This window comes from Callithrix jacchus, chromosome 2 (assembly GCF_049354715.1).
Source record: "Callithrix jacchus isolate 240 chromosome 2, calJac240_pri, whole genome shotgun sequence".
NCBI lineage: Eukaryota > Metazoa > Chordata > Mammalia > Primates > Cebidae > Callithrix > Callithrix jacchus.
Window position 1 is genome coordinate 90,284,608 of NC_133503.1, and position 25,869 is coordinate 90,310,476.

A 25,869-nucleotide genomic window follows, 5' to 3' on the forward strand; every position below is an offset into this window, starting at 1 on the left:
ATTTATAAAGTGAGGTCTAGAAATTTAGATAAACTTTATACTGTGTGAAAAGTAGATTTGAGGCAATGGAGTTTAACAACTTTTGTTTCAAATGACTTAAAAAAATTCTTTACATGTGGGATCTCACTGTGCTGCCCAGGCTGCAGTGCAGTGGCTATTCAAAGGCATGATCAAGGGCACTACAGCCTTGAACTCCTGGGCTCATGTGGTCCTCCTGCCTCAGCCTTCCTAGCTGTTGAGACTACAGGTGTACATCACCGCACCCAGCCCCAAATGACCTTTAAAATTAGAATTGATATAACCACTCAAATAAAATACATCTACATATTCTCAGAGTAAAGCCTACATATTTTAATAGTTGTTAGAAATGGAAACAGATATTTGGAAATTTCATCTCCTACTTGAGAACTAGAAAATATATATTTTCCCCAACATATTCAATTAAGAAAATAGTCATTTGAAGTCAGTTCATTTTTGAGGGGAAGAAGCCCTAAAATGACTGTCAAAGAGGATTTTTTTAAGATACCCCATATTTTCTGAACCCTTCAATTTTCTCTTGTAAATCAGCTATTTAGATTCTGCTGATATAGCGATCCTATAACTGGGAGTTCACAGCACTGGAATCTACACTTCCAATGGCTCTTCCTCCGTTGTTCCAGTTTGGAGTTTACAGATAGGACGTTACCTTCCTCCTCCCTCCCAAGAATGTGGTATTTTCTTTTTACATCAAGTAGAACATAGATTACACTAACTTACTCATAAATGATTTTAATTACATGTCATTTTTCAAAGATAATTTTCACCTCACCATTCCTTTGGGACTTTTCTGTTCTGATACAATGCAGCTTCAAACACAGGGTTAGAATTCAGGAAACTGTATCACTTCAATCAATTTGTATTAAACGGGGACATGCTGATTTGCTTCCTGATGCCATCCAAAAGGGAAACCTGTGCTACTAAGTTGATATAGAAGAAAACTGAAAATAATTTATAAAAGAATAGTATCCTTTCAGATATTACTGATAGTATCCTATTTAGATATCCCTGAAAAGAAAACAGGAATAGTTATGTTACTTTCATCTCATAGAAGTGAGTTTGTGCAGTCATGGCCTTTCCACAAATTCCCAACAAGAGAGTAACTGTGAGAACTATGTATCATATTCAGATAATGATTATAAGTTGCAAGTCTTAAGGACTTTGCCTAAGGTGTGTGCATGGTAGCAGGGAAGGGGGTCAGGTTTCCCTGTGGGTTATTGAGGGACCATTGTAGGGAACTGTGTGTTTAGTTTAGAGGTTAAAAAAAAAAAAGTTCAGAATGGTGAAAGCACAGAGGGAGTACCTTTGGAAAAGTAGGAGGAAATGAGGCTGCAAAGCTGGACAGGAACCAGATAAAGAGGCCTTTAATATGTTCAGTGAAGGAATTTGACCTTATTCTGAAAGCAGGAGGAGCACTTTTAAGAATTTCAAGCTGGGTTAGCCAAGCCGCCTGTTGTACCAGCTACAGAGGAGGCTGAGGCAGGAGGATCACTTGAGGCCAGGTATTTGGGGCTGCAATGAGCTATGATCATGCCACTACACTCCAGCCTGGACAATAGAGCAAGACTCTGTCTCTACCAAAACAACAACAACAACAACTATATATATATATTAAATTTTAATTTTAAAAAAGGAAAAAGTTATGAAAATCAAAAACAATTTCAAGCTGGAGACCGACAGGATCCAATCTGTCTCATAGGAAGATCACTCAAGCCATAAGAAGGAAAACTCAGGAGGGTGGTCACTCCATTTATACTCAGAAGACAGAGGGGGAAAAGGCTGAGAAAACCTCCATTCAAACAAATTAAAAATTAAAATATTGATATTTAGAACTCATTTAGCTGGTACATTTACTTAGGTGAAATATTTCACCCCTTAACAATAGTGGGAAACTATTGCACAAGGTTCTAAAAACCAAGTGTGGTTATTTTATGTTTACTTCTTACCATTGGGTTCACTTAAACAATGTGACTAAAGAACTTATGGGAAGGGGAACCTTCTCATGAATCTCTGTGGCACTCTGGGAAGAAGCTCTCTGTCCCCTGTTGTTTGCGTTGCTGGTCATGTTTACTGCATGAAACTTCTACTTGAATTCAACTTGTTTTTATTTTATGTTCTATTTGTCTGAAGCAAGCATTCAACCCTTCTGGTTAATATGCCATTACACATCTTTTTGGATGTACTACACCCATTTCCCCCCATATGATGGAAAAAAAGAAAGCCCTATCCCTAACCTTTGAGAGTTCTGAGGTGCAAGTCAAGGTGTGTAGCTCTACTGACCCACAAGAGGCTCAGGTCCAGCTAACTGAGCCATTACAGAGCACACGGCATTGCTCACACTATACTAGCCATGAGAGCAGGAGGAGGAGAAGGAGGTGAAGCACACTATACATAACATGTTGTCAGTGGCAAAACATTAACTGGGACCCAAGCCTCAGGCTTCCAAACTTTGAGCATTTTCTAAGAGATGACATATACTTTAAACAAAATTCAGTACTCATTAAAGTAAGCATATTCTTCATGACCTCACCGGCATGGGTAATGGAAAACCAAGAAGTTATCTCTAACTGAATTGGAATGTTTACACTGGCTGCATAGCTGCCCCCCTAAAGGAATCTGTGTGGAAACTAGGGTCTGGTTTCCTCATTTCCTTGTGTGTGGTTTTTTCAGGGTACTAGGGCAGGAGTCTTTCAAAGAGGGAGGAGGAGGTGAGGAGAGTGTGGCAGACATGAAAGGTCCTTCCAGACAAAATTCTAACACATGATAAAACTAAATGGGTGAAGGCAGAAATTGTACTTCTAATGGCTGATCGTATAAGAATTCACAACAATGTCTCCACTCAGGAGTGGGAAATTCCAATTAGCAGGCATCTCTCCTTCAATACTGATGCAAACAGGGCGGGGAGAAAGTCCAGGAATATACTAAAAAGCATTCTCCTTTTCTTCTCAGCATATGATAAGAGAGTTGCTTTGCTGTTTGGGGTTTCTGCTTGTTTTGGCAGGTGAACAATCTTAGATCATAAGCTCTAAGTGTTAATTATGAATGGAAATGAGTGCACTGATCCAGCTAACCTGATGAAAAGATGATGGTCAAGTGAGCAACACCCTCCAGATGAGCTCATAAAAATGTCCACTGAAAGACTGGGGGGTAAAAGGAGTGGCAGAAGGTGATGGGAAGCCACATGTTGTTCAACCTGATAAAGGTGAATAATTTGACAATTCAGCAGAGCCAATTCTCGAGAGAAAAATAAATCATTTTCAACACATCCTTCCCAAAGACAGGTGAATTTTAACTTTTACATTTACCCAGTGACTAGCTGGAAACATACTAGAAGCAGAGGAGAAAGTGGGATTCTATAGCAGGAAATATACTAAAAATAGAAGAGAAAAAAACTATTTAGTGTTCTCTAGAAATTCTTTTCCCTAATAAAAGGATGTCCATATTTCTGGATTATCTCTCTTGGAATGTAAGTTTTTTGAGGTTGTCACTCATGAGAGCACAGATCTTTTAGTTCATAAAGTACCAGTGAGCAGTTACAGGGAAGCTATACCTTAAAACCAAATGATGTGAATTCAACAGGTGGCTTGAAGGTCAAGTTCAATGCACTGGCCAGTTAACCTGACCCCAGCTAGGTCAACTAAATAATGGTCCTATGATTCAAAATATCTTGTGAGTGAATAACTAATGCCTCCCTTATTTGCTAAAAGATGGGGACTGAAACAACTAAAACTATTTCAGAACATAATAGGACCTTGGAAATTATGTAATCAAAGTAGTACCTTCATTCCTGAAGATAAACTAGAAAATTCTTAGGAGCATCTATTTCACACCTCTCCAGTTCCTAGACTTTCATTTCTCCCATACCTTCCCCAATACAAAAAGGTTAAATGAGATCTTGGAGCAGGAAAGGTGCAGTGGGAATATCCTTAGTATCTGGGTTTGCACTTGTAATATATTTTATCCTAAGAAATAGGACTATGCTTCTGGTCCATTACAAATATGTACCTTAATATTTCCAGGTTGATTCCTGGTTGTTTTTTTCACATAAAGATGACTTGTTAAATGTATTTTTGTTTTCTATCTTTAAGACTGTTCATTTCAAAAATCATAAATCACAGTTCTATAAAAATGTGAATTCTACCCATATTCCCTGAGGGCCGACCACATGCTAGATTCAGATCTGAGTGATGAGATACAGGTGGCCCTCCAAGGTCTCCGAACTGAAGGAGCTATATGGCATATAAATAACGGCAAAACCACACATAATCAAGGTGTGCAGAAAGTGTTATGAAAACCCAGAGAAAGAAGCAGCTGGTACTGCTGAGAGGACTGAATAAGGCTTCCCATAGGAGATAATATGTTTTGGCAGGGTGGGGAGGGGGAGGCTTTGAAGACTGAGTAGGATCTGGCCAGTGAATAAGGGGTACAAGGGAATTATAGTCAGTGGGAACAGTCATTGTATATACATGCCACATTTATTATTCATTCACTAATTGGTGAATATTTGAGCTGTTTACAGGTATTGGCTCTTATGTATAATCTTCTATTAACAGTTGCTTATACATATTTGTATGGACATGTTTTCATTTTTCTTCAGTAGACACCTAGAAGCCAAGCAATAGAGGGGTAAGAAGTATGGAATATTCTAGACGGCATAAGCATAGAGTGCCCAATAGAGAACAGCAGAAGGTACGATGGAAAAACAGCATGAAGGAAGACATAAAGAGCTCTGAACACCAAACTACAAAGTTCAGATTTTAATCTGTAGGAATATAGGGCCATTCACTGAGGGCTTTTACATTAGAAGTAATGCAACTGGGTGGCAGTCCAGGAATGGACCAGAAGCTGGGGGACTGTGGCTAGGAAACTTATGATAAACCTACCAATGAATAAGGATCTGAATTATGAATTACAAACAGCTATTTCAAATCAAAGCTTGGGGCCCACTTGTAATGTTTTTAGCATGAGGCACCCTAAAACTGTGCCTCGGAGATGGTCACTGCCTTTAACTCACATCTGCACCTGCAATTCCTCCCCCTAGGAAAACATCACCTCCTCTTTCTCACCTACCTCACATAGATTCCATAAAGAAAGCATAACATATAGGTTAAACTGAAGTTTGTGGGGAAAAGGCTTTTAGGGAAAAATACGTTCCAATGCAACCATGAAGGGGTAACAGCACAGCCTGCAGAGTCAAGCAGTGCCAGCACTAACACTGACTAGCTGCTGGATCTCGGGCAAGTTATTCAGTTTCTCTGTCCCTCAACTTTCCTCACTGTAAAATGGGAACGAAAAACTACCTTTTTAAGAATGTTGACTATGAGGCTAAAAAACAGATCCTTAAACAAGTACATAGTAAGCAAGAAAAAATGGTAACTATCTCTCTTACATATGCTTCAACAATAGACTGGGTCAGGAATGCAATATTGCTTCTAAGTTTCAAGGACATGTTAAAAAAATTCCTTTTCTCGGTGTTATTACAAATAACATTTGTTTTAGATGGTCTACTTTTTAAAGATTCTTCTGTAAAGAGTAAAGCTCATTGTAATTTTACCCTTTCTAAAACGTACCACACTTACTTAAAGAGAACATGTTGAACAAAATTTAACCTTCTTTCTGAGGATGTGATCACCATGATTTTCCCAAGTTCCTGCTAAGGTATTGGGAAGAGTTAACACATTAAAAGTGAATTGATATACTATGGATATGGTTCCAATAGAGGTTAAATTATGTCCCAAGAGAGCCTAGAACATCCACCGCTATAAAGCGTTGCAAGTGTTATCTGACATCACACAATAACATGCATGTGACTGCCCTTTTAAAAACTTATTATTCAAATTTTCAAGCATCCATAAAAGTAGAAAGAGTATAACAAACTCTCACCTGTCACCCACCTTCAACAATAACCAATAAATTGCCAATATTGTTTCATATGTAATTCTCTACCCCTTGACTCTTGTTTTATTACCATTTTTCCCCACAGCTTTACTGAGATACAATTTATAAGTGCACTACTTAATGATTTTTAGTAAATGTACAGCATTGTATAACCACTACCACAATCCAACTTTTAGAACATTTCCTCATTTGGAATGAATAGTGACAATATAGTACACCTACACAATGGAATACTGTTTAATTTTGAAAAAGAAGAAATCCTGTCATTTGTGACAACATGGATGAACCTAGAGGACATTACATTAAGTGAAATAAGCCAGGCACAGAAAGACAAGCCCCACTTGATCTCACTCACATGTGGAGTAAAAAAGTTGAACTCAGAAATGAGTAAAATGGTGGTTACCAGAGGTTGAAGGTAGTGGGGGTCGGGGGGGGGATGTTGGTCAAAAAACAAAACTACTGTACCTCACGGTAACAACAATTAATAACAATCTATTGCATGTTTGAAAACTGCTAAAAGAGTAGATTTTTAAGTGTTTGCACCCCATATGAAAAAAAGGGATGTGAATATGTATGTTAAACGGCTTGATTCAGCCATTCCACAACATACACATATATTAAAACAGCATGTTGTACACACATATATATACAAGTTTTAGTTGTCAATTAAAATAAAATTTAAAAGTTAAATTAGAAAGGACTCCTGACATTGGTGACCACACAGATGAACCTGGAATAATGCTAAGTGAAATAAATCAGATAGGGAAAGACAAATACTATTTTTTTAAAAAAAAGAAGAAGATTTCGTCATCCCACAACACCCATTTTCAGTTAATCCCCATTCTTACTTCAGCCTCAGGCAGCCACTAATCTATTTGTTGTTTATAGATTCGCCTTTTCCAGGCATTTCATGTGAACAGAACCACACAATAGGTAGCCTTTTGCATCTGATTTCTTTTACCTGACACCATGTTTTTGAGATTCATCCATGCTGTGGTAGGTACAGTACTTTGTTCTTTTTTATTGCTAAATAGTATTTCATTGTATATACATGCCACATTTATTATTCATTCACTAGTTGGTGGATATTTGAGCTGTTTATAGGTTTTGGCTCTTATGTATAATCTTTTATTAACACTTGGTTATAAGCATTTGTATGGACATGTTTTCATTTTTCTTGGGTAGACACCTAGAAGTAGATTTGCTGGGTTTTGTACTGTCTTTTACCTAACAGAATCACAAAATATCAGAGTTTGAGCAGACCTTAAATATCATATGATCCAACATTTTATTTAATAAGGAAATGAACATTTCAAAGACATTAAATAATTTGCTCATACTCACGGTTCATTGATGACAGAGACAGAATTCAAACCCAGGACTTCCCATTCTTCCTTTTTTCTTCTTTTCATATCAGTTTCATCCCCACCCCACTCCCCAGAAACACTCCTCCTGGAGCCTTCCTCCTTCAGCCCTCTTCTAGATGGGCTCTTCTCCTTGGGCCAGATCTGCAATAGGGAACTTCTCTTCTCAAGTCATCCTGGGGCTCACTTTACCTCCTGCAGACTTTCCCACCCCTGCTCCCATCCTAAAGCCTCTGCTTCACCTATGCCTCTGGGGAACCTGGGAACTCTCATTTCTAAGCCTTCCTGGCATTCTGTGAGCAAATCAATTGCTTCCGGTCCTCTCCTCTTGAGCCCTGCAGGCATTTTATTCTTGATTCCACTTTGACTGTCTGGAAATGCATTTGCCATCACTTCATCTGCTTTCTATCTTTAAGTCCTGTAGGGGTCAGGGTTACAGATGTCTCCAAGGTTTATAAGGATACAGTCTGCATTCCTGGTTTTTACTTTTTTCATTTGAGGGTGATTTTCAAGAGACAAAAGCAAAAATGTCTCTGCTAGTTTGAAACTAGAAATCTCCAACTTTCTTAAAACTATCTCTTGAGTGAAACACTTACATGGTTAATGAAAATACAAGGACAATGAATGATCATTCTATTCAAACTAAGGGGCATGAGAGGAAAAAAACTCTGATCCAAATCCTAAAAAGGAATTTTATCCCATAAATATATGTATGAAAGAGGCTGCCCTTCACTATTCAAAGATGAAAGCAGCTCTTCCTGCACACTGCGGCTGGTTTTTACCCCATTAGTTTAACTCAGGCAAAATAAGAATACTCTTTGAAGCTAAAAATAATCCATGAGTTTTTAAAAATAAAATTATTATTCCAAGTTTCCTAAAAATATTATGGCAAATGCCAAGCACACAGATCTGATTCTGAACACGTTTTTCCACTTGCATAAATCAAATCCACTGCAATTGCTCCCTCTTTTGAAAAATGTTTAACTGTAAATTATGCACCACAGGCCGGAAACAGTGGCTGTACACACACGTAGTAATTGGCTGTTATTATCCAAGCAGCTAGCAAGTAGTTATTGGGCACCCAGTGTGCTAGACACAGCAGAGGAAACGGAAGCTGATAAAGACATGGCCCTATAGCCCTTGCAATCTACTTGTGATAACGAGATAAATACACAAAAAGTTAAACAGTACAAGGCAGAGTGTGATTAAGGAACATGAGCAAAAGTGTTACACAATTTTAGAAATTAGAGAGCTGACTACCTGGATAATGCTGGGAACGGGAAGGGCACCAAAACCCTAAATCTCACATACAAACTAAAGGTAAAATATGCCAATGATTGTCATTTGCCTGGTCAAAAACCTTCAAAGACCCATCACTAATAATCCAAACTCCTTAGCTTGGCATGCAAGACCCTGCAGGCCCTGGCCCTTTTCTATCTGACCAGATTTTACTCCATCCACACTGCTCCATTAATGTCACCTGAACACACTGACACTGTCCACAGTCCACCCTGCTTTCTCCTGATGCCCTGTCCCAACCAGCACCCTTTCCCTCAACCTCAGCTACTAAAAATCCATCAAGTTTACATACTGCCTCCTTCCTTTGAGGCATCCCAGCACTTCTTTCCAACATTAAGCAGATCTTCACCTCTTCATACAGCCAGTCTCCAAGATGCCCCCAATGATTCCCACCTCTGATATTCACTCCTTTGTGTAATCCCTTCCCATATGACCTGTGTAACCAGTAAGTCATACACCAGAAGCAATGCTGTGTGTTTTCCAAGGCTTGATCCAGGCAGGCACCTGAGGCTTCCACCTTATGTTCCCTTGAATCACTCACTCTAGGGAGAGTCATCCACCATGTCATGAGGACATTCCCAACAAACCTATGAAGAGGTTTATGTATTGAGGAACTGAGATCTCCCGCCTAGAGTGATTACCAACTTGCCAACACATCTTGGAACTGGATCCTCCAGCCACAGAAAACCTTCAGATATCTGCTGACCTGGCCAACTCACTGACTACAAGCCTAGGAGACCCCAAGCCAGAACCACCCAGCTAAGTAGCTCTCAAATTCCTGACCCATAGAAAGTATATGTAATGATAAATGTATACTGTTTTTAGCTACTAAGTTTTAGTAATCGGTTTTACAGCAACAGACAACAAATACAGCTCACTTATGTATTCTGTATTGCTTTCCAATTATTTCAATCCTAACATTTTTCTTACAACTAGATTAATAATTCCTAGAGGGCAGAGACTTTCTTTAATATTTTTCAACTCTGCATGCTTTAGTAAGACACTTAGTAATCATTAGTTGACTGACTGAATGATAAGAGAATTTTAAAACTTAATGAAATTGTTGGTAAAGCTGTGTCTTGTATTGATTTCATATTGATTTTGGATGATTTTCTAATTTATTTAGAACTTTAAGGACTTAGTAGTGTGGAAGTAGTAATAATTGGCAGTCTGAATTCTGATCCCAGCCCTGGCTTTTAGAAAATACTGCCAAAAATCAGGAGTCCAAGACCAGCCTTGCCAAGGTGGTGAAACCTCATCTCTATTAAAAATGCAAAAAAATTAGCTGGGTATGGTGGCAGGCGTCTGTAATCCCAGCTACTTGGGAGGCTGAGGCAGAGAATTGCTTGAACTTGAGAGGTGAAGGTTCCAGTGAGCTGAGATTGTGCCACTGCACTCCAGCCTGGGTGACAGAGCGAGACTTTGTCTCAGAAAAAAAAAAAAAAGAAAGAAAGAGAGAAAAAAGAAAATACTGCCAACAATATAGAGAGAATCTCGCCTCACTTCTACCTCAGGACTTCTCTCCTACTGTGGCTTTCCTAACTTATCCCAGGGCAAGATCAGCTTCAAAGTGTCACAGGTGGTAAATGGGCATTGGAGCAAGGCAAGAATTAGTGATGGGAACGGGAGGAGACTGGCAATAATAAATAGCTGCCACGTACAGAGTTTAGTGTCAGTCAGCCATGTCTAACCTGCTTAAACCTGGGAGAATCCTGGTAGAACCTGCCCCAGTCCCAGAAACTGATACCATTTCATAAGGGTTTATTTGAGAAGATTTCTTCTGAATTCCCCAATACTTAAAAGAGGTTTCCAGCCCGGTACAGGTCTTCCCTTGAACTCATGGTTAAACTACAGTACAGCAAACTCCTTCTCTTACAGACCTAACAGTCCTCTTAGGTCTTCTTGGGATCTAGTGAAACTGGTCTTGGTAACTAATATGACCAAATGTGTCTCTTTAAGTCATAAATAAAACCATAGATGCCACACAAACATATACCCTATTGGGAACACAAAGAAATCTGATAAGCATCCCTTTGTGAAATTATAGACGACTGCTTGTATACAGTAAGTACAGTAAGGTGTGATCATGATAAAATACACTAATTCCTAACAGATAAGCTGGCCCAGAAGGTAAATTTACTTTGAATCAACATTTGTATTAATGACTCTGCATGATTAAAGAAATAGCAAAATAATTAAGAAGCTCCATAAAAGAAAGCTACAAAACTGTGCTAGGAGGCAGTTGGTTCTCACTACAAAAAGGAGTGAATGTGGCTTTTAGCCAACAAAAGGAGCACAAATCTAGCCAACTTAGCCTAGGGCCAAAGCAAGATTCATTCCAAGAATGAGTAGTTACTCCTTGTTATAATTCCATGCAGTTTAATTTTAAATGCCCTTCTCTCTCTTTGGAGACTATATCCACAAACCTCAAAGAGATTCTGGTATTTAGTCTAATTCTTTCCATATGTTAAACACACCTCATTTCCTATAGGCAGCAGTCAGATTCATTTTTTCTGCAAAAGGAGGCTAGAGATTGATCCTTTCTATGTAAAATTATTTCATCCTATTAATGGAAAGGACCTGAAATTTATTAGCAAACAACCTGGGGCCAGTTACACAAGTCTGCTGATAAGGAAAGGCTGCCTTCCAGCTGTTCCCAACAGCTTTTGTAAATAAAGAGCCATTGCTTGCAAAATTCTGTCCAATCTCTTAAAGATGTGTATTTCATTAAAGAAAACTTTTTTCAGTGGCTCAAGACCTTAATCCATTGATTGTGCTTCAAACATCAATCAAATCATTTGTTATTGTTTTTGCTCCAGTAAAATTTAGCAACATCAGAATAAGACCATGCCTTTTAGGAATATATGAGGCTGACATTCCCTAAAGGCACATCTTTGTTTCACACTCCCCATTTCTTTCTCAGGAAAGGCAACAATCAACTGAACTCCAATTGTTTCCTTTAGAAACATATCAAGTGTCCATAAAAACATGCAAAACTATGTACAAAATAATGTTAAGAGAAAACAGAACCTTAAATTGTGTATATTCTATGGTGAGATGAAGATGGAAAGGAATATAAGAAATGAAATAGATGTTTTCACACACACCTCTATAACCTTACTGTTTTTTTTAATAATTTCCTTTACTTTTGCTGGGAGTTGTCTTAACAATGGGTGTAATATGTTTGCTTTTAAATTATCAGGATGAGATCTTACCTCATCAGACAAGAGTTTATGGGCCAATTACTCATGAACAAGGTGGTGACTGTCTAGACCACCAGAGATAAGATGCCTGCCTGGTCTCCTCCTAAAAATCCCTTAGGGTTAGTAAAGCCACAATTTTCAAGTTTAATCCCTGCAGGGGAAAAGAAACTGTCTGTGTCTAGCCCACTAAATAGAGTGGATTTCAAGGAAATGTTCTCATTTTTAGTGTGAAACTAAAATTACCCCTTAAGTGAAAGTAAAAATGCTATTTAGGCGAATCCTAAAAATGAAGTCATTTGTTAACACATATTTACTGAGAACTTGAGCACAAAGATGATTTCTAGAAATGAACAAACTGAGTTACTTCCTAGAAGCCCAGACAGCCAAACAGCAGCTTCCAGGGGCTGGGTTTGGAGGGTGGGGAATGGGGAGATCTTGATACAAACTTTCAATTATAGATAAGATGAACAAGTTCTGGGGGTCTAACATACAGCACAACGACTATAGTTAATAATTCTGTATTGTTTACTTGAAATTTACTGATAGAGCAGATTTAAGTGTTCCCACCACACATATACACAAACACAAATGATAACTGTGTGGTGAAGAATGTGTTCATTAACTTGACTGTGGTATCATTACACATCAAATCATAACATTCTACCCCTTCAATATGTACAATATTTATTTCTCAATTATACCTCAGTAAAGCTGGAAAAAAAACAAAAACAATAACTTGGTTACTGCCCCCTGGAAGCTATCCTAGTAAGGTAGAGAGCTGCAAACTAAGGTAGAATGCTGTAAGTGATAGAATCAATATAAAGACGGAGACTAGAAAGAACTACACAAAATCTTAAGAGGAAGAGATGACTTCTGGACCAGGAAAGGTTTCCCCGAGGAGGCAGCATCTGAACTGGCTCCTAATGGGTAGGCTAATGATGTCCAGGAAAGAGAAGCAATGGACAGTGCAGGAAAGGGGGGATTCAACTAGGCAAAGGAAGGGATGTGTTCGGTGTGTTCTGGAACAATGCAGGGTTTAGGAATGGGAACCAAAGGAAACACTCAGAGGAGGAGTAGGCATCACATCTGGCCTTGGACATAGAGAGAAGGATGGAGCAAGCAAGCAAATATTGTCCTCTGGGCTTTGTGCATTTATTGTTCTATTTAATCCTGACAACTTGTCTTGTAAGTGGGAAGACTGAGGCTAGAGGAGTAGCATACAGTTTCACAGCATGCAGTTCATGTCTGTATTCCCTCACTAAAACTGTGACTGGGGCATGGCAGAGCCTCCACAAACATTGCCTAAATGCAAGATGACAAACTCACAGGCCAGGCCCATCCCCTACCTGCTCTGCCACAAGGTTCTTTGGGACTTTTAAAAACAGACACTAGAAGCCATTGACTATTCTGGGTTAGAGGAATCAATCACCAGAGAGCTGTGTTTTGGGAAGAGGATAGTAAAGGCTGGAGAAGCGGAGTGTGGGAGTTACCCAATAACTCCCATAATATTGGGAGCCTGAAGACTTTCCAGACAATGCCTACCTTTTCTCAGCATGTACTTTTTATACAGGTTTTTTAAAGGAAGTACTAGAATGCTTCAACACCTCAACTGAAATCTAAATTCCCTCCTTTGCCAAATATGTTTTTATTATATAATTTAAGCACATAGATAATTTCAACCCATAGTTCCACTACTAACAGTATATTGTTCATTCTTCTAAAAAAAAAAACTTATTACTCATAAACATAATATGCCTTTTTACAAATAATGAGATCATTATTTTGCTTTTTGAGTTCATCTGTCTTGGAGAGCTTTCCTTATCAGTGCACAGAGACCAACCTTGTTCTAAAGCTGCAGTGTTTCATCTCAAGGAAGTGCCCTTATGTATGTAAGCAGCTGATGCATATTTAAGTTGTTTGAGTTTTTGTTTTGCTTATTCTTAGAAACAATACTGTAATGTACTCTTTTTGTATCAAAATGAATTCACTTGTGGTCACTTGAATCAGCTTCTTGGATACTTTCACAGATAGGCTCTCTTGTGGAAAACATAATTTTGCACAGTTTCCTTGTACATTAGTATAGTTAACAGTCACTTATCTTAGCAATGAGAGGGAACATAAATATAGCCTAAAAACAAACTTACTGACAAGATTATCTCAAGGCAACATTTTGTAGCTCTGGAGCCTCCTGGGAAGACTTGGGGCCAGAGTTCTTCTTGGCTTCCCATCCAAAGCCACTTGTGCAGAATTCCTCATTCCACGCTGGGGCACTCAGCACTCCTTCCCACAGGGATCCAGGATACTACCCTTCTGGCTCTACCAGTGGCTTCGGACTCCCTAGTTCCCATGTTTAATATGACAGTGAAAAGTATATGTGATAATTATCAGAATACAGAGTTTCTACATTGAGGGATTAGAGATGATTTACAGTTTACAACTCACATTTCTTAGATATAGCAACTACGACCCAGAGGGGTTGGACATCTCAGCAATATTATATACCCAGTCTCTGCACAGTCCCCTCCTACTCGCCTGTCCAGAGCTTTTCCCATTACCTAGTACCAAATAGCGGCTGCATCCTTTGCTTAACTATTTCAAAAAGACCATGTAAGCAATATTCCTCTGGGTAGAAATGATGCTTTAAATAAGGAAAAAAAAAAAAGAAGAAGAAGATTCTGACAACACATGGAGAGATAGCACAGGTAGTAAGAAAGTCAAAAACCTTATTTTTAGATACTTTTTAACTTCTTTCTCCACCATAATTTTAACCTCAAACTCACTACTAGAATGCCTAGCAAGTTTCCAAACTGACACATTTAAGTTTCACCTCTCTTCTTCTTGTCCCTTGAGGCACTGCTAACAAGCAAATGCTAGGAACACTGCTGACTTGTTATCAGCAAGACAGGTTGCTCTCAAGTTGTCTGCAGCCCTGACAACGGATTTATAAACCTGGGGCTAATCAGGTTGTGAGAATTGGAGTCATGTTTTTACGCTACAGAATCTAAATCGGGATTTTTGTTTTGTTTTTTTTTTTAGGCACAGTCTTCCTCTGTCACCCAGGCTGGAGTACAGTGTCACAGTCTTGGCTCACTACAACCTCCTCATCCTGGGTTCAAGCAATTATCCTGCCTCAGCCTCTCGAGTAGCTGGGACTACAGGTGTGCACCACCATGCCCAGCTCATTTTTGTATTTTCAGTAGAGAGGGGGTTTTGCCATGTTGGTCAGGCTGGTCTCAGACTCCAGGCCTCAAGTGATCCGCCCACCTCAGCCTCCCAAAGTGCTGGAATTACAGGCTTGATCCACCATGCCTGGCCTGAATCAGGGATTTTTAAATAGCTCTGAGAAAAATCTGTTCAAGATCTTTTTTTTTTTTTTCAGTTGAAGAACTGTTCTACAATGTTCAAGATCTCCATCCTGTAACACCTGAGGCCCAGCTCTGTACTGCCCTCCAGCAAGACCCCTGCAAGCTGGCTATGTGGCATAGTTCCTGCAAGAGAACTACAGCAACATGGTTAGAAACCACTGGATTTGAATATCAGATTTGCCCCTCACCTTGGGTAGCAACTGAAGCTCTTGCAGTCTGTTTTCCCATCTTTAAAAGAGGGATAATAATGATAGAACTTATTTCAAATTGCCATTGAAGGATATGACAATGTATAGAGAGACCTTAGTACAGTGCCTGGCACATAGTAAGTGCTCAAAAAATGCTGAGTCTTTACTGCCATACTTGGCACATGCATGAGCCAACCAGAGGCAAAAGGCAAAAAGATAGGCAGCTGAGAACAGGAGAGAACAAGTCTTCATTATGATTTCTGCTGAATTAATAAAAACAGAAGAGAAAAGTTTTTTTTTTTTTTTTTTTTTATCCCAGTCCTTTTTTGTCTCTGAAGATTCTTAGGAGCAAAGAGTCATTTCCAGGACGGTTTCAATTGTGACCTGAAAAACTAGATCTGGGAAGAAACTCACTAGGGCAGTCAGGCTCATGAGCTGCCTCCCACAGGCCCACCCACAGCAGAGAAGAGCCCAACTCTACAGCCTCTCATTTCAGGGCACTGACCAGGAACAGAAAAGGAGGGAATCAAAACAATTTCTCAAGTCACAGGCAGCTTTTCCATATCACTGACTCTCTGTTACCAGCAAGAGCTCCCTGGTGTGACCAAGGCTAAGAGTTTCCCTTTTTTTCATACCTGCAATAAGAGATCACCTAAGCGTTCACATCCATCAGGGAAGAACCACTATTCCATTACCTTTTTTTGAATTAGTAGAAACAGGGTCTTGCTATGTTGCCCAGGCTGGTCTCAAAATCCTGGGCTTGAGGGATCCTTCCACTTCAGCTTCCAGAGTAGCTGGGAGTTCAGGTGTGGGCCACTCTGTCTAGGCTATTACTCCTTTATCATTTTCTTCATTGTTTTGCAGAGTGAATGCTTTTAAAAGCTAAGAATCCGAAGACTTTTTTTTTTCCTATTATTACATGTGATTGGGATACTCAAGAGGATGAAAGAAAAAGTCTGAATGGCCCACAGGCCAGGATCTAACAGGGTGAGTGAAACAGGGCAAGAATGTCTTGCTGAACTAGTGCAGGCCAGGAATAAAATAGGGCAGCCCAGGGTTATGCCCATGTGGTGAATATTTCAAGAAGCAAGAGATACCAAAGTTCAGAGGTCACCAACTCACCTGTCTCTAGGAGCCAGGCAGATAAATGCAATGCAGGACAGACCAGGAGGAGCACAACAGGGAGCAGCAGAGTCTTTGGCCAAACTGGCACAAATGCCCCATAAGTGAGATGTAAATTTTAAAAGCTGAACACAGTGTGTAAGTTGAGCAAAATGCATCTGGGTCACATCTTGGCCAAGGGTCCCATTATGTAGTGCCCTGCAAAAGTTTCTGATGGGCAAGAAGTGAAGACCAAAAAGATTAGTCAAGAAAGGAAAGGGCAGGAAGGAAGAAAGGGCCTGTCTGGGCAGGTGGAAGCCCCAGCACCCACTGATGCAGTGGTCAGAAAAGAAAGGTCACAGAGAGGCTGGGGTCTATACCCCACATGCCAGGGACCTGGGCTGTGAAACCCAGGAAAGAATAGATCAGGGTGTAGACAAAGGAAAGGGCAAACAGGCATGGGGACCAGCAGGCACAGGGACCACAGTGGAATTACTGTGGAGTCAGATGCTCTGTGAGCCAGGAGTTCCCAACATGCTAGTCCTGAAAACACAATACAATGAGAACACAGCCTGAAAACCTGACAGTGAATCCACAGAACAACTCAGAACTGACGGGTGCTGCATCCACATACGTCCTGCTCAGGGAACGGCCTGTCTCAAGGAGCACAAAAGCAAAGCCTCACCAGATCAGAGGAAAAGAGGCAAAGGGACAGAACAGTTTCCGACAGGCTAAGAAGAAAAAGAAAAAAGGCCATATCCTTCCGTAACATTTGTTTCACAAAAAAGTATATATTTAGTGTTAACTCTGTACTCTTTACAAGGTCCAGCTGAGGTTATAAAGATTAAAAAAACTATAGTTACTGAGAGTAAGTGGCTTATGGTGGGTCAAGAGCAGAAAGAGATTATTTGGCAGCAAGGTTGACCAAGTCATAAACTCAGATTTGGTAACAGAACAGCTCACTGGTTACAGTACCGGAATGTTCATACTGTGTCAACTGAATGAAATGATGTAGAGCTGATACTCTGAAAAGTGCTAAAAGAGTAGATGGTTAGCAGGAAAACATTCAGATCATCATCATTAGACTTTCAGACAACAATAGTTTATGTCAGAAGAAAATGGAGTAACATATTTAAGATTTTCCAGGAAAGAAAATGTGAGCCAAGAATTTTATATCAGACAACAGTGACCCTTAATTATAAAGGTCACAGACAAAGTATTAACAAAAAATGAAGGAATATTGTTCCTATGAGCCCTTCCAATTAAATCTACTAGAGAAAGAGCTTCAATCGAAGTATCTAGAGACACTGATATGAGGACAAGTGATTAGCATGATGTATATAACAACCTGTAAAAATAAGACTAAATGAAAGGGAGATATTTTAATATATAACAATAATAAGATCTGATGATGGAGAAGTACTAAACTATATTTTTACATGGGGAAGAATGAGTATGTCATATGCCAAAGAAATTATTTTTACTGTTTTCACTAATCATAGTTGATAACGGGAGTATTAATGTTGTTAAAGACTAATGTGTATATAATAAGGGGTAATCAAATAGTTAATTATATAATAGCCTATTTCCCTGTGACCAAAAAAACAGGAATCTAAGTATGGAAGAAAAGGAATAAAAATGTAATATATAAGAGTTTAAACAGAAACCCTATAGTCTTGAACTTGAATTGGAAATATCATTATAAACTCACAAAGTATTTTATCTTTATATGAGCATTTATGTTTGCATGTAAGTGTGTGTGTATATGTGTGTGTTTCCCAGCTCTGATCAGGAAAAGGCCTATAAATAATAACCATTCCAGTGAATGAGGATTCTCAGTGCCTGGATTATGGTCTTAAAATAGTACTTCTCACTAAAAGAAACCAGGGATTCTTGGGAAAATGGTTGACGCCAGGTATAGGCAGGAAATATACAAGACAAGCATGGATTACCTTAACAAATCAAACAGCAGGAAACTAATAAGAATACTAAGGTCAGATCTGGAGGATTTAAGGGCCAACTGAAGAGGTTCCCACTGGTCAAAGATGGGACAATTTGAGACTCAGCAAAAATTAAAATATCAATGGACTAAAACCTATCAAATAGATTTAATTCGATGAGCTCATAATAATTTTTAAAAACCTAATCAGTGATCTCCTGAGAATGACATAAAATCAATTCTTGAAAACTGAGTAAATTAAAAAAAAAAAAATCACCCTCCTTTTCACATGTGAATTGTACCACTGGGCAATCAAATGACAGACTGAAAGGGAGTCTATCCTTATCAAATTATTCTAGCTAATCAATAAAATCAAAAGGATAGAATTAGAGTATCACCATTCTGCAATTTCCCCCAATGAATTAACAGGTCTAGACATTGAGGATCAACAGCTGCTAACATCAAAAAAGAGTGGAAAAACCAGACCCCATGTGTCTCCCAGTAAAAGAATACACCACCATCTGTAATCTTGCCAAAGGGATCAAACTTGAATCTGATCAAGCCTCTGGATCCAGATAAAGGAAACAGAGGGCAAAGTAATAAGTTAAACTGCACCATGAGTGTGCATCTTTTTTGTTATCAGCACTGTGGGAAAGTCTACAGATTGAACAGCGCAGGTCCTGCAACAAATTTAAAAAAAATGTAAAGGAAGGAGAACAGTAGAGGGATCTGTAGATTAAAAGACACTTAAAAGACTTTTTTTTTTTTTTTTGTAAATGGGCAAGACTAAACTCAGTGGATCAGTCTGCTCATTTGGGCAATAAAACCATAAAGAAATGAAAGGAAATAATTACTATAAAAGTCAGGATGGCATTTACTTTTGGAGGAACAAAGGGAAATGTGATCAGGATAGGATGTAAGATTTTGGTCCCTTTGGCAAAGTTCTATTTCTTCACTTAAATGCTAGTGATATATATATATATGAGTGTTTGCTTTGTAATAATTCACTAAGTTGTGTACATTTGATTTATGTGGCTTTTTGGTATTTATGTTTTATTTTATGATAGAAGTGTAAAAAAAGTGTTAAGAAAATCTAGGCATATCAGCAAAGTAGCCAACTGATGGAAAAAACTGCAAGGTGTCCCTCAGTGCTAGGTGGAAAAGTGTAGGGACCCACCAATAAATCAGCCAGGAACCGGCATCTTATGAACTCTGTTTCAATGAACTTTCGCTTTGAAGGTAAATAACTGAATCTACATTGTTTAATTAAAATTTGTCTTGTAACACTTTAAATTATTTTTAAAAGCTTATAGGAAATGACATGCTCCAAAATACCTCAAGAGCAATCTCAATTCAAAATGACTTCTTAGAGTTGGGTGTGGTGGCAAGCACCTGTAGTCCCAGCTACACAAAACGTTGAGGTGGGAGAATTGCTTGAGGCCAAGAGTTTGAGGTTGTAGTGTGCTAGGATTGCACCTGAATAGCCACTGCACTCCAGCCTGGGCAACAGAGCAAGACCCCATCTCTAAAAAACACATATAATAAACAAATTAAATAAAATAATGAAATGACCTCTTAATATCTACCAGAATTGCAATGAGCAGTTGGGCATTGGGTTCTCACAAACAAGATGACACATCTTACCTGCCATAAGATGTGGCATGATCAGCTCTGCACACCTAAAAACAACAAAATGTGAAGAATGAAACATGGAGACAAACTTTGTAGCAAAACCAGACTGGTTGGAAAGAGAGGTAACAGCCTTTGAGAGTTCACAGAAAAGGAGGGTGTGTGTGGCAGTATTACTGAAGGGTAACACCCTGTAGCACAAGTATGAGAGGGTAGCTGGGCTCCCGGTGTATAAATCCCAGCGTGGCCAGGCACTTACAGAATGTTATTTAACCTCCTTAAGCCTCCATTCCTTATCTGTAAACAAGGAAAAACAACAGTATCTTTCTCATAGATCCCTTCCGAAGATGAAATTAAACAATGTCTATAAAGCACTTGGCACAGTGCCTGCTGGTCCACCCTAAGTACTCAGTAAGTGTTTACCATGATTACTGGGATGGCAAATATTTCCAGAAACATATGGCACTCTCTATATGATGGACACCTTTCTGGCTGGAGTGCAGGATGCTTTCTCTAAAGTCAGTAGGGCTATTTTATAAACCCATGATCGTTAATGTTAAAAAGTCGCTGCTTCAGGATATTTCCAGTAAGTTTTAAAATCAATAATAAGAAAAAGTCACTGCTAGTAGTAATTAAGTATACATGATTTTCAACACCTTCCATATCATTATTTGGTTTTCTCCTCCCAACTACCATCATGGGTGGTTACTTTTAACTCCAATGAAACCTGGGATTATTAATATCGGGAATACGAATGGCTATACCTGGCCTCTAGGGAATGGGAGCCCGAGGTTAGTACAGATGTTTCTTGTCCACCCTGTAACCATTCCTCTTCCCTTCTCCTATCGGCACAGCCAACCTCCCACAATAGAGGTTCTCCCTCAATGCCCACTACTCGCTTTCACAGCTTCCCTTGAGGCTGCGACTCAGTTCTGGCCAATGAGGCCTAAGGAGACATCAGGAAAGATTCTACTCTGGGATGAAAAGGGATAGACAGTATAAAAGAATGAATTTATTGCTGCCCTCTGCTTTCACCCTTTACAAACACACACACACACACACACACACACACACACACACACACACACACAGTCTTCCTGTCTTAAAAAGAGGTTGGCAGGAACCTGTGATACCTCTTTCTGAGAAAGCTATTTTCTGTCCACCAAGCGGCAAGTCTACAGATAAAAATGTAACATGCAAAGGATGAGAAGGTGGAAGAATAGATAGAATCTGGTCCCTGATAACCCTGTTTAACCATGGGTCCAATCCTGAATCTACCCAACCTAACTGCCCTTCATATAAGATAATTTAATGTCTTTACTATTCAAATCACTGTTCATTGGCATTCGCTTAACTGCAGCCTAAAGCATCCTGATTGTTATTACCCGAATTGTGTCCCTCCTGCTATGGTTTGACGGTGTATCTCCCCTCAAAATTCATATGTTGAAACCTAAACCCCAAGATGGTGGTATTAAGAGGTGGGGCTTTTAGGGAAGTGATTCAGTCATAAGGGCTCCACCCTTGCGAGTGGATTAGCGCTCTTACAAAAGAGGTTGAAAGGAGTACCCCAGTGCCTTTTACCCCTCCACCTCCCATCTCGTCTACCATGTAAGGACACAGCAAGAAAGCAGCATCTTGGAAGCCTAGAGCTGCCCTCACCAGACACTGAGTCTGTTCGTGCCTTGATCTTGAATTCCCAGCCTCCAGAACTGTGGAAAATAAATTTGTTTTTTACAAATTACCCAGTCTCAGATATTTTGTTACAGCAGTACAAACAGACTAAGAAACACCAAAAAGTTCATGTGCTGAAGCCTTAACTGCCAATGTCTTAGAAAGTGTCTGCACTTGGAAACAGAATCTATAAAGAGGTGACTCAGTTAAAATTAGTCTTAGGGAGGGCCCCAATCCAATTTGATTGGTGTCCTTATAAGAGGAGAGTTGGACACACAGACACCAGATATGCACACACAACAAGCTGAGAGGATCTGTGGCCAGCAGATCTGAGCTATAATAAACATCAAAAATTTTTATTCCCAGGCTAAAGGACAAAAAAAAAAAAAAATCCCTGAGGGAAACTTGGGTCTACACTAAAAACTCAAAAGCCCCACACTAGTAAATGGATATTTTTCTCCTGTTTTAATTTATTTAAAAGATCATTGTTTAAGGAAAAAAAATAACTATAATTTGTGGGTATTATACATATATATAGAAATAAACCATATGACAATCACAGCACAAACGGTGTGGTCTCCCAAGTTGTCCCCCTTATATATGGTCTCACTGTCCACAGTGGCAGTGTGAGCACAGACCACGTAGTCTGAAAATAGGTGAGTGCAGTATACAAGATATTTTGAGAGAACGGGAAGAAAAATCACATTTACATAACTCTTATTATAATATATTGTTATAATTGTTCTATTATTTGGTATTATGGTTTATCTCTTACTGTGACTAATTTATAAATTAAGCTTTATCATAGGTACATATGTATAGGAAAAAATATAGCTTATATAGGGTTCAGTACTACCTGCAGTTTCAGGCATAGACTAGAGGTCTTGAAATGATCCTCCCTGTGTAAAGGGGGACAACTAATATTCTTTATAAAGGCAATTGTTATAGACTGAAATGTATCCCCCATTCTGGGGGGATTCATATTCTGAAACCCTAATCTCCAGTATGGCTGTACTTGGAGACAGCCTTTAATAAAGAATAAATTGAGATTAAATGAGTCATAATCGTGAGATCCTAATCCAATATGACTGGTACCCTATGAAGAGGGAGAGAGCCCAGGGATGTGCGCAAACAGAGAAATGTTCTTGTGAGAATACCGCAGAAATGAGTCCATCTGACAGGCAAGGACGGAGGCCTCAGGGAAACCAAACCTGTTGACATCTTGATCTTGAACTTCCAGTCTCCAGAACTGTGAGAATATACATTTCTGTTGTTTAAGCCACCAGTCTGTGGTATTTTGTTACAGCAGCCCTTGCAAATGAATATACTTATATAGTATACTATAATCACTAAAGGCAATCATTAAAAAATAGAACTTACAGGCCAGGTACAGTGGTTCATACCTGTAATCCCAGCACTTTAGGAGGCCAAGGCAGGCAGATCACTTGAAGTCAGGAATTTGAGACCAACCTAGCCAAGATGGTGAAATGCTGTCTCTACTCAAAATACAAAAACTAGTGTGTGCCTGTAATCCCAGCTACTCAGGAGGCTGAGTAGGAGAATTGCTTGAACCCGAGAGATAGAAGTTGCAGTGAGCCAAGTTCACACCACTGCACTCCAGACTGGGTGACAGAATGAGATTGCATATCAAAAAAAAAAAAAAAGACAAAAAGAAACAGAACATACAAAGACTAATTAAAGGGTAAAGTTCGGTGTGGATATGCTTATAGGGCTGGGGTGGTTACTCCTCTGTCCCTGCCACCTGTCTCCACAAGTCACTGCCCAGCTTCCTCTATCTGCCTCATTTCCCTAATGGTGAGGCTGGAAGGCCCCAGTGTGCTGAACTCCAGGGCTGCAAACCTGGGGGATGGCTGACTACAGAGGAAGGAAGAGGCCAGACCTGAATTAGTCAATTTCATACCTGTTAGTCTCTGATCAAATATTTAAATCTAGAAGGGGGAAAAAAAAAAAGCTGTGGTTCTACTATAATTAGTATCAACAGTAGCAGACCTTTATTATTAATAATTTCCCTGGCCCCTATTAGAAAAATTAATTAAAAACTGACCAAAATTCAAAAATAGGGAAGTCTCAAGTACTGGCAAAACCCAAAATGCAAAAGAGGGAGGAAGTTACAGAAGATGAATTTTTAAAAATAGCCTGTTTTTCATTTTCTACCATTGCAAAACGAGAGGGACACTCTGAGAACAGAATAGATTCCTATAGGTGCCAAGACCTCAGGACAGGGAACAGGCCTGGAGTAGGGGAAACGGTCTACTTGGCAACTCTGAGCCCTGATTTGGACCTCGGCTCTTCCAAACATGTGCCGCTGCTGAAACAAGGATGCCCATGCCAGATCAGTAATCTATAAGCCACTTGTGTCCTCAAGTCAGCCAGCATACTGGATTTACGATGTCAGCATTGTCAGTGACTCAAAGTCTAGATTTTCAACTAATGAACACTGGGCAGACTCTCCAATGTCTCTGCTTCATGGCCTTCAATTCCTGGATCTATTTGTGGGACACCACTAATTGTTTTGGTTGTTATTTTTTGTTCTTGACCTGGTGGCCTGTCAATATTTTTCCACCCAGTGAAGATCTATTATAAAAACCACTTTGCTATTTCTTAAGATGGGTACACAGGTGTTCATTTTATATTTATGTGTTCATTTTCATCTTCTTTAAACTTTAAAGCCACTCTGTACTTTTAAGAGATTTGCTCTTTCCATTTCAAAATAATAATTTTTTAAAAAAATCCCTACAGCTATCTGCTGCTTGAATAAGCTTCTTTCTAGAACAAGACAGGAATATTAGTCACATGAGTGTCCAAGGCTAGGGGTTCTCAATTTGCATCAAGCTTCACTGGTGATTCTGACTTACAGTCAGGTTCAGAGCTATAGTCCCAGATGAACCCTAAAATACAGGACATTGGACAAGTTCAAAGTTTCATTTGGTGTATCATCTTTGTGGCTGCCCAGATAATGATGTTCTCAAACTACTCCACCTGAGTAGAGCTTCCCTGCCAGGGAGGAGATAAGCACCACAGATACACAGGGCAGGGAATCCTTGCTTCCTCAGGAGGCTCCCTATTAAACAAGGTCTCTTACCCTGGCAAGTAATAGCCCTGTTCCTTCAGGCACTATCAGTCGTTGCAGGCCATAAAAAGCAAAGGAGCAAAGTGGCTAAGTGTGTGCAAACAGAGGTAATCACCGGATGTTGGGAAGGCCTGAGCTCATTCACCTCTTCCAGGTATACTTCATGAGTCACTAGCAGCCTAGTTCTGCAACAGGGCAAAAGGAATTCCATCACTAAGTGAGGACAGCTCTGCCCTTCAAGCACAGTGAAACAGTATTTAACCAAGCACCTGCCATTTCCCAGAAAACAATTTCAGCCCTTTAAAGAGAGAAGGAAAAATAAAAGAGTAGTTTCCTGACCACAGAATGATGGAATGAGGTACTGGACTTGCTTCCCAAAGGTTTACGTGACCAAAGTTTGTTCTGTAATTTGCAATCTGTTGCCAACACTGTGCATGCATTTTTTTTTTTTCTCAGAAGACCATGGCATTTCTTTTTATGTCCGCATGTGTGTGAAGGTCTGAACACAGTCAGATGAGAGCTCAGGACAGGAAAGGATGTGCGTAGTTAGGCCTCACGGCACACACCACAGTCTCTGTCTCCCCTATTTTTGTAAAATCAAAACAAAACAAAAACCTCATTTTTTAAAACAAATGATAAATAAAAGTTGGGAATGGGGAAGGCTCGAGCTAAATGAATTTGGTTTGAAGGAGTAAGAGCCAGGCTTAGAGAAGGTATTGGCTCAGTGGGCGGTTGCTTACTTTTCGGCTCCTTTAAAATATCCAAGAGTGCTGAGTACTGTGTTCCCAGAAGACCTCGCCCCAGTGCCTAATTCTGAAGATGCGGTCCTTGCCCTGGGCCTCCGGAACTCATGCAACTTCCCCTGAAGACATGCCAGCCCGATTCCCTTTGCAACACCAAGGGCAGCTGTCCGTCTTAGATAATCTGGTTTCACTCACTACTTGTTTTAAACATGGGGGTTGTGAAAGGCCAAGCCACTGCTCACAATTTAACTGTAATAGGTCTTCTGAAAGCTTCCCTCATGCAGAGAAGCTTAATGGGTACCATGGCTCTTCTTTGTTCTCAGGCACATAAAACTCAAATGC

The 25,869-nt window shown here is 39.6% G+C and overlaps 1 protein-coding gene across 3 annotated transcripts in view; it reads right to left on the bottom strand.

The window, feature by feature from the left end:
* Positions 1-25,869, bottom strand: part of TNFAIP8 (TNF alpha induced protein 8) — a 123,336-nt gene that overhangs the window by 92,702 nt on the left and 4,765 nt on the right. The window contains exon 2 of one of the 3 annotated variants that reach the window (XM_035291034.3): positions 20,038-20,072. The exons of 1 other annotated variant lie outside the window; for it this stretch is intronic. In XM_035291034.3, the coding sequence (XP_035146925.1) occupies positions 20,038-20,056 (19 nt within the window). In that variant the 5' untranslated portion in view covers positions 20,057-20,072. Of the gene's footprint in view, positions 20,073-25,869 lie in introns of all 3 variants that reach the window. One more of the 3 variants, XM_078365007.1, reaches the window with a different exon arrangement.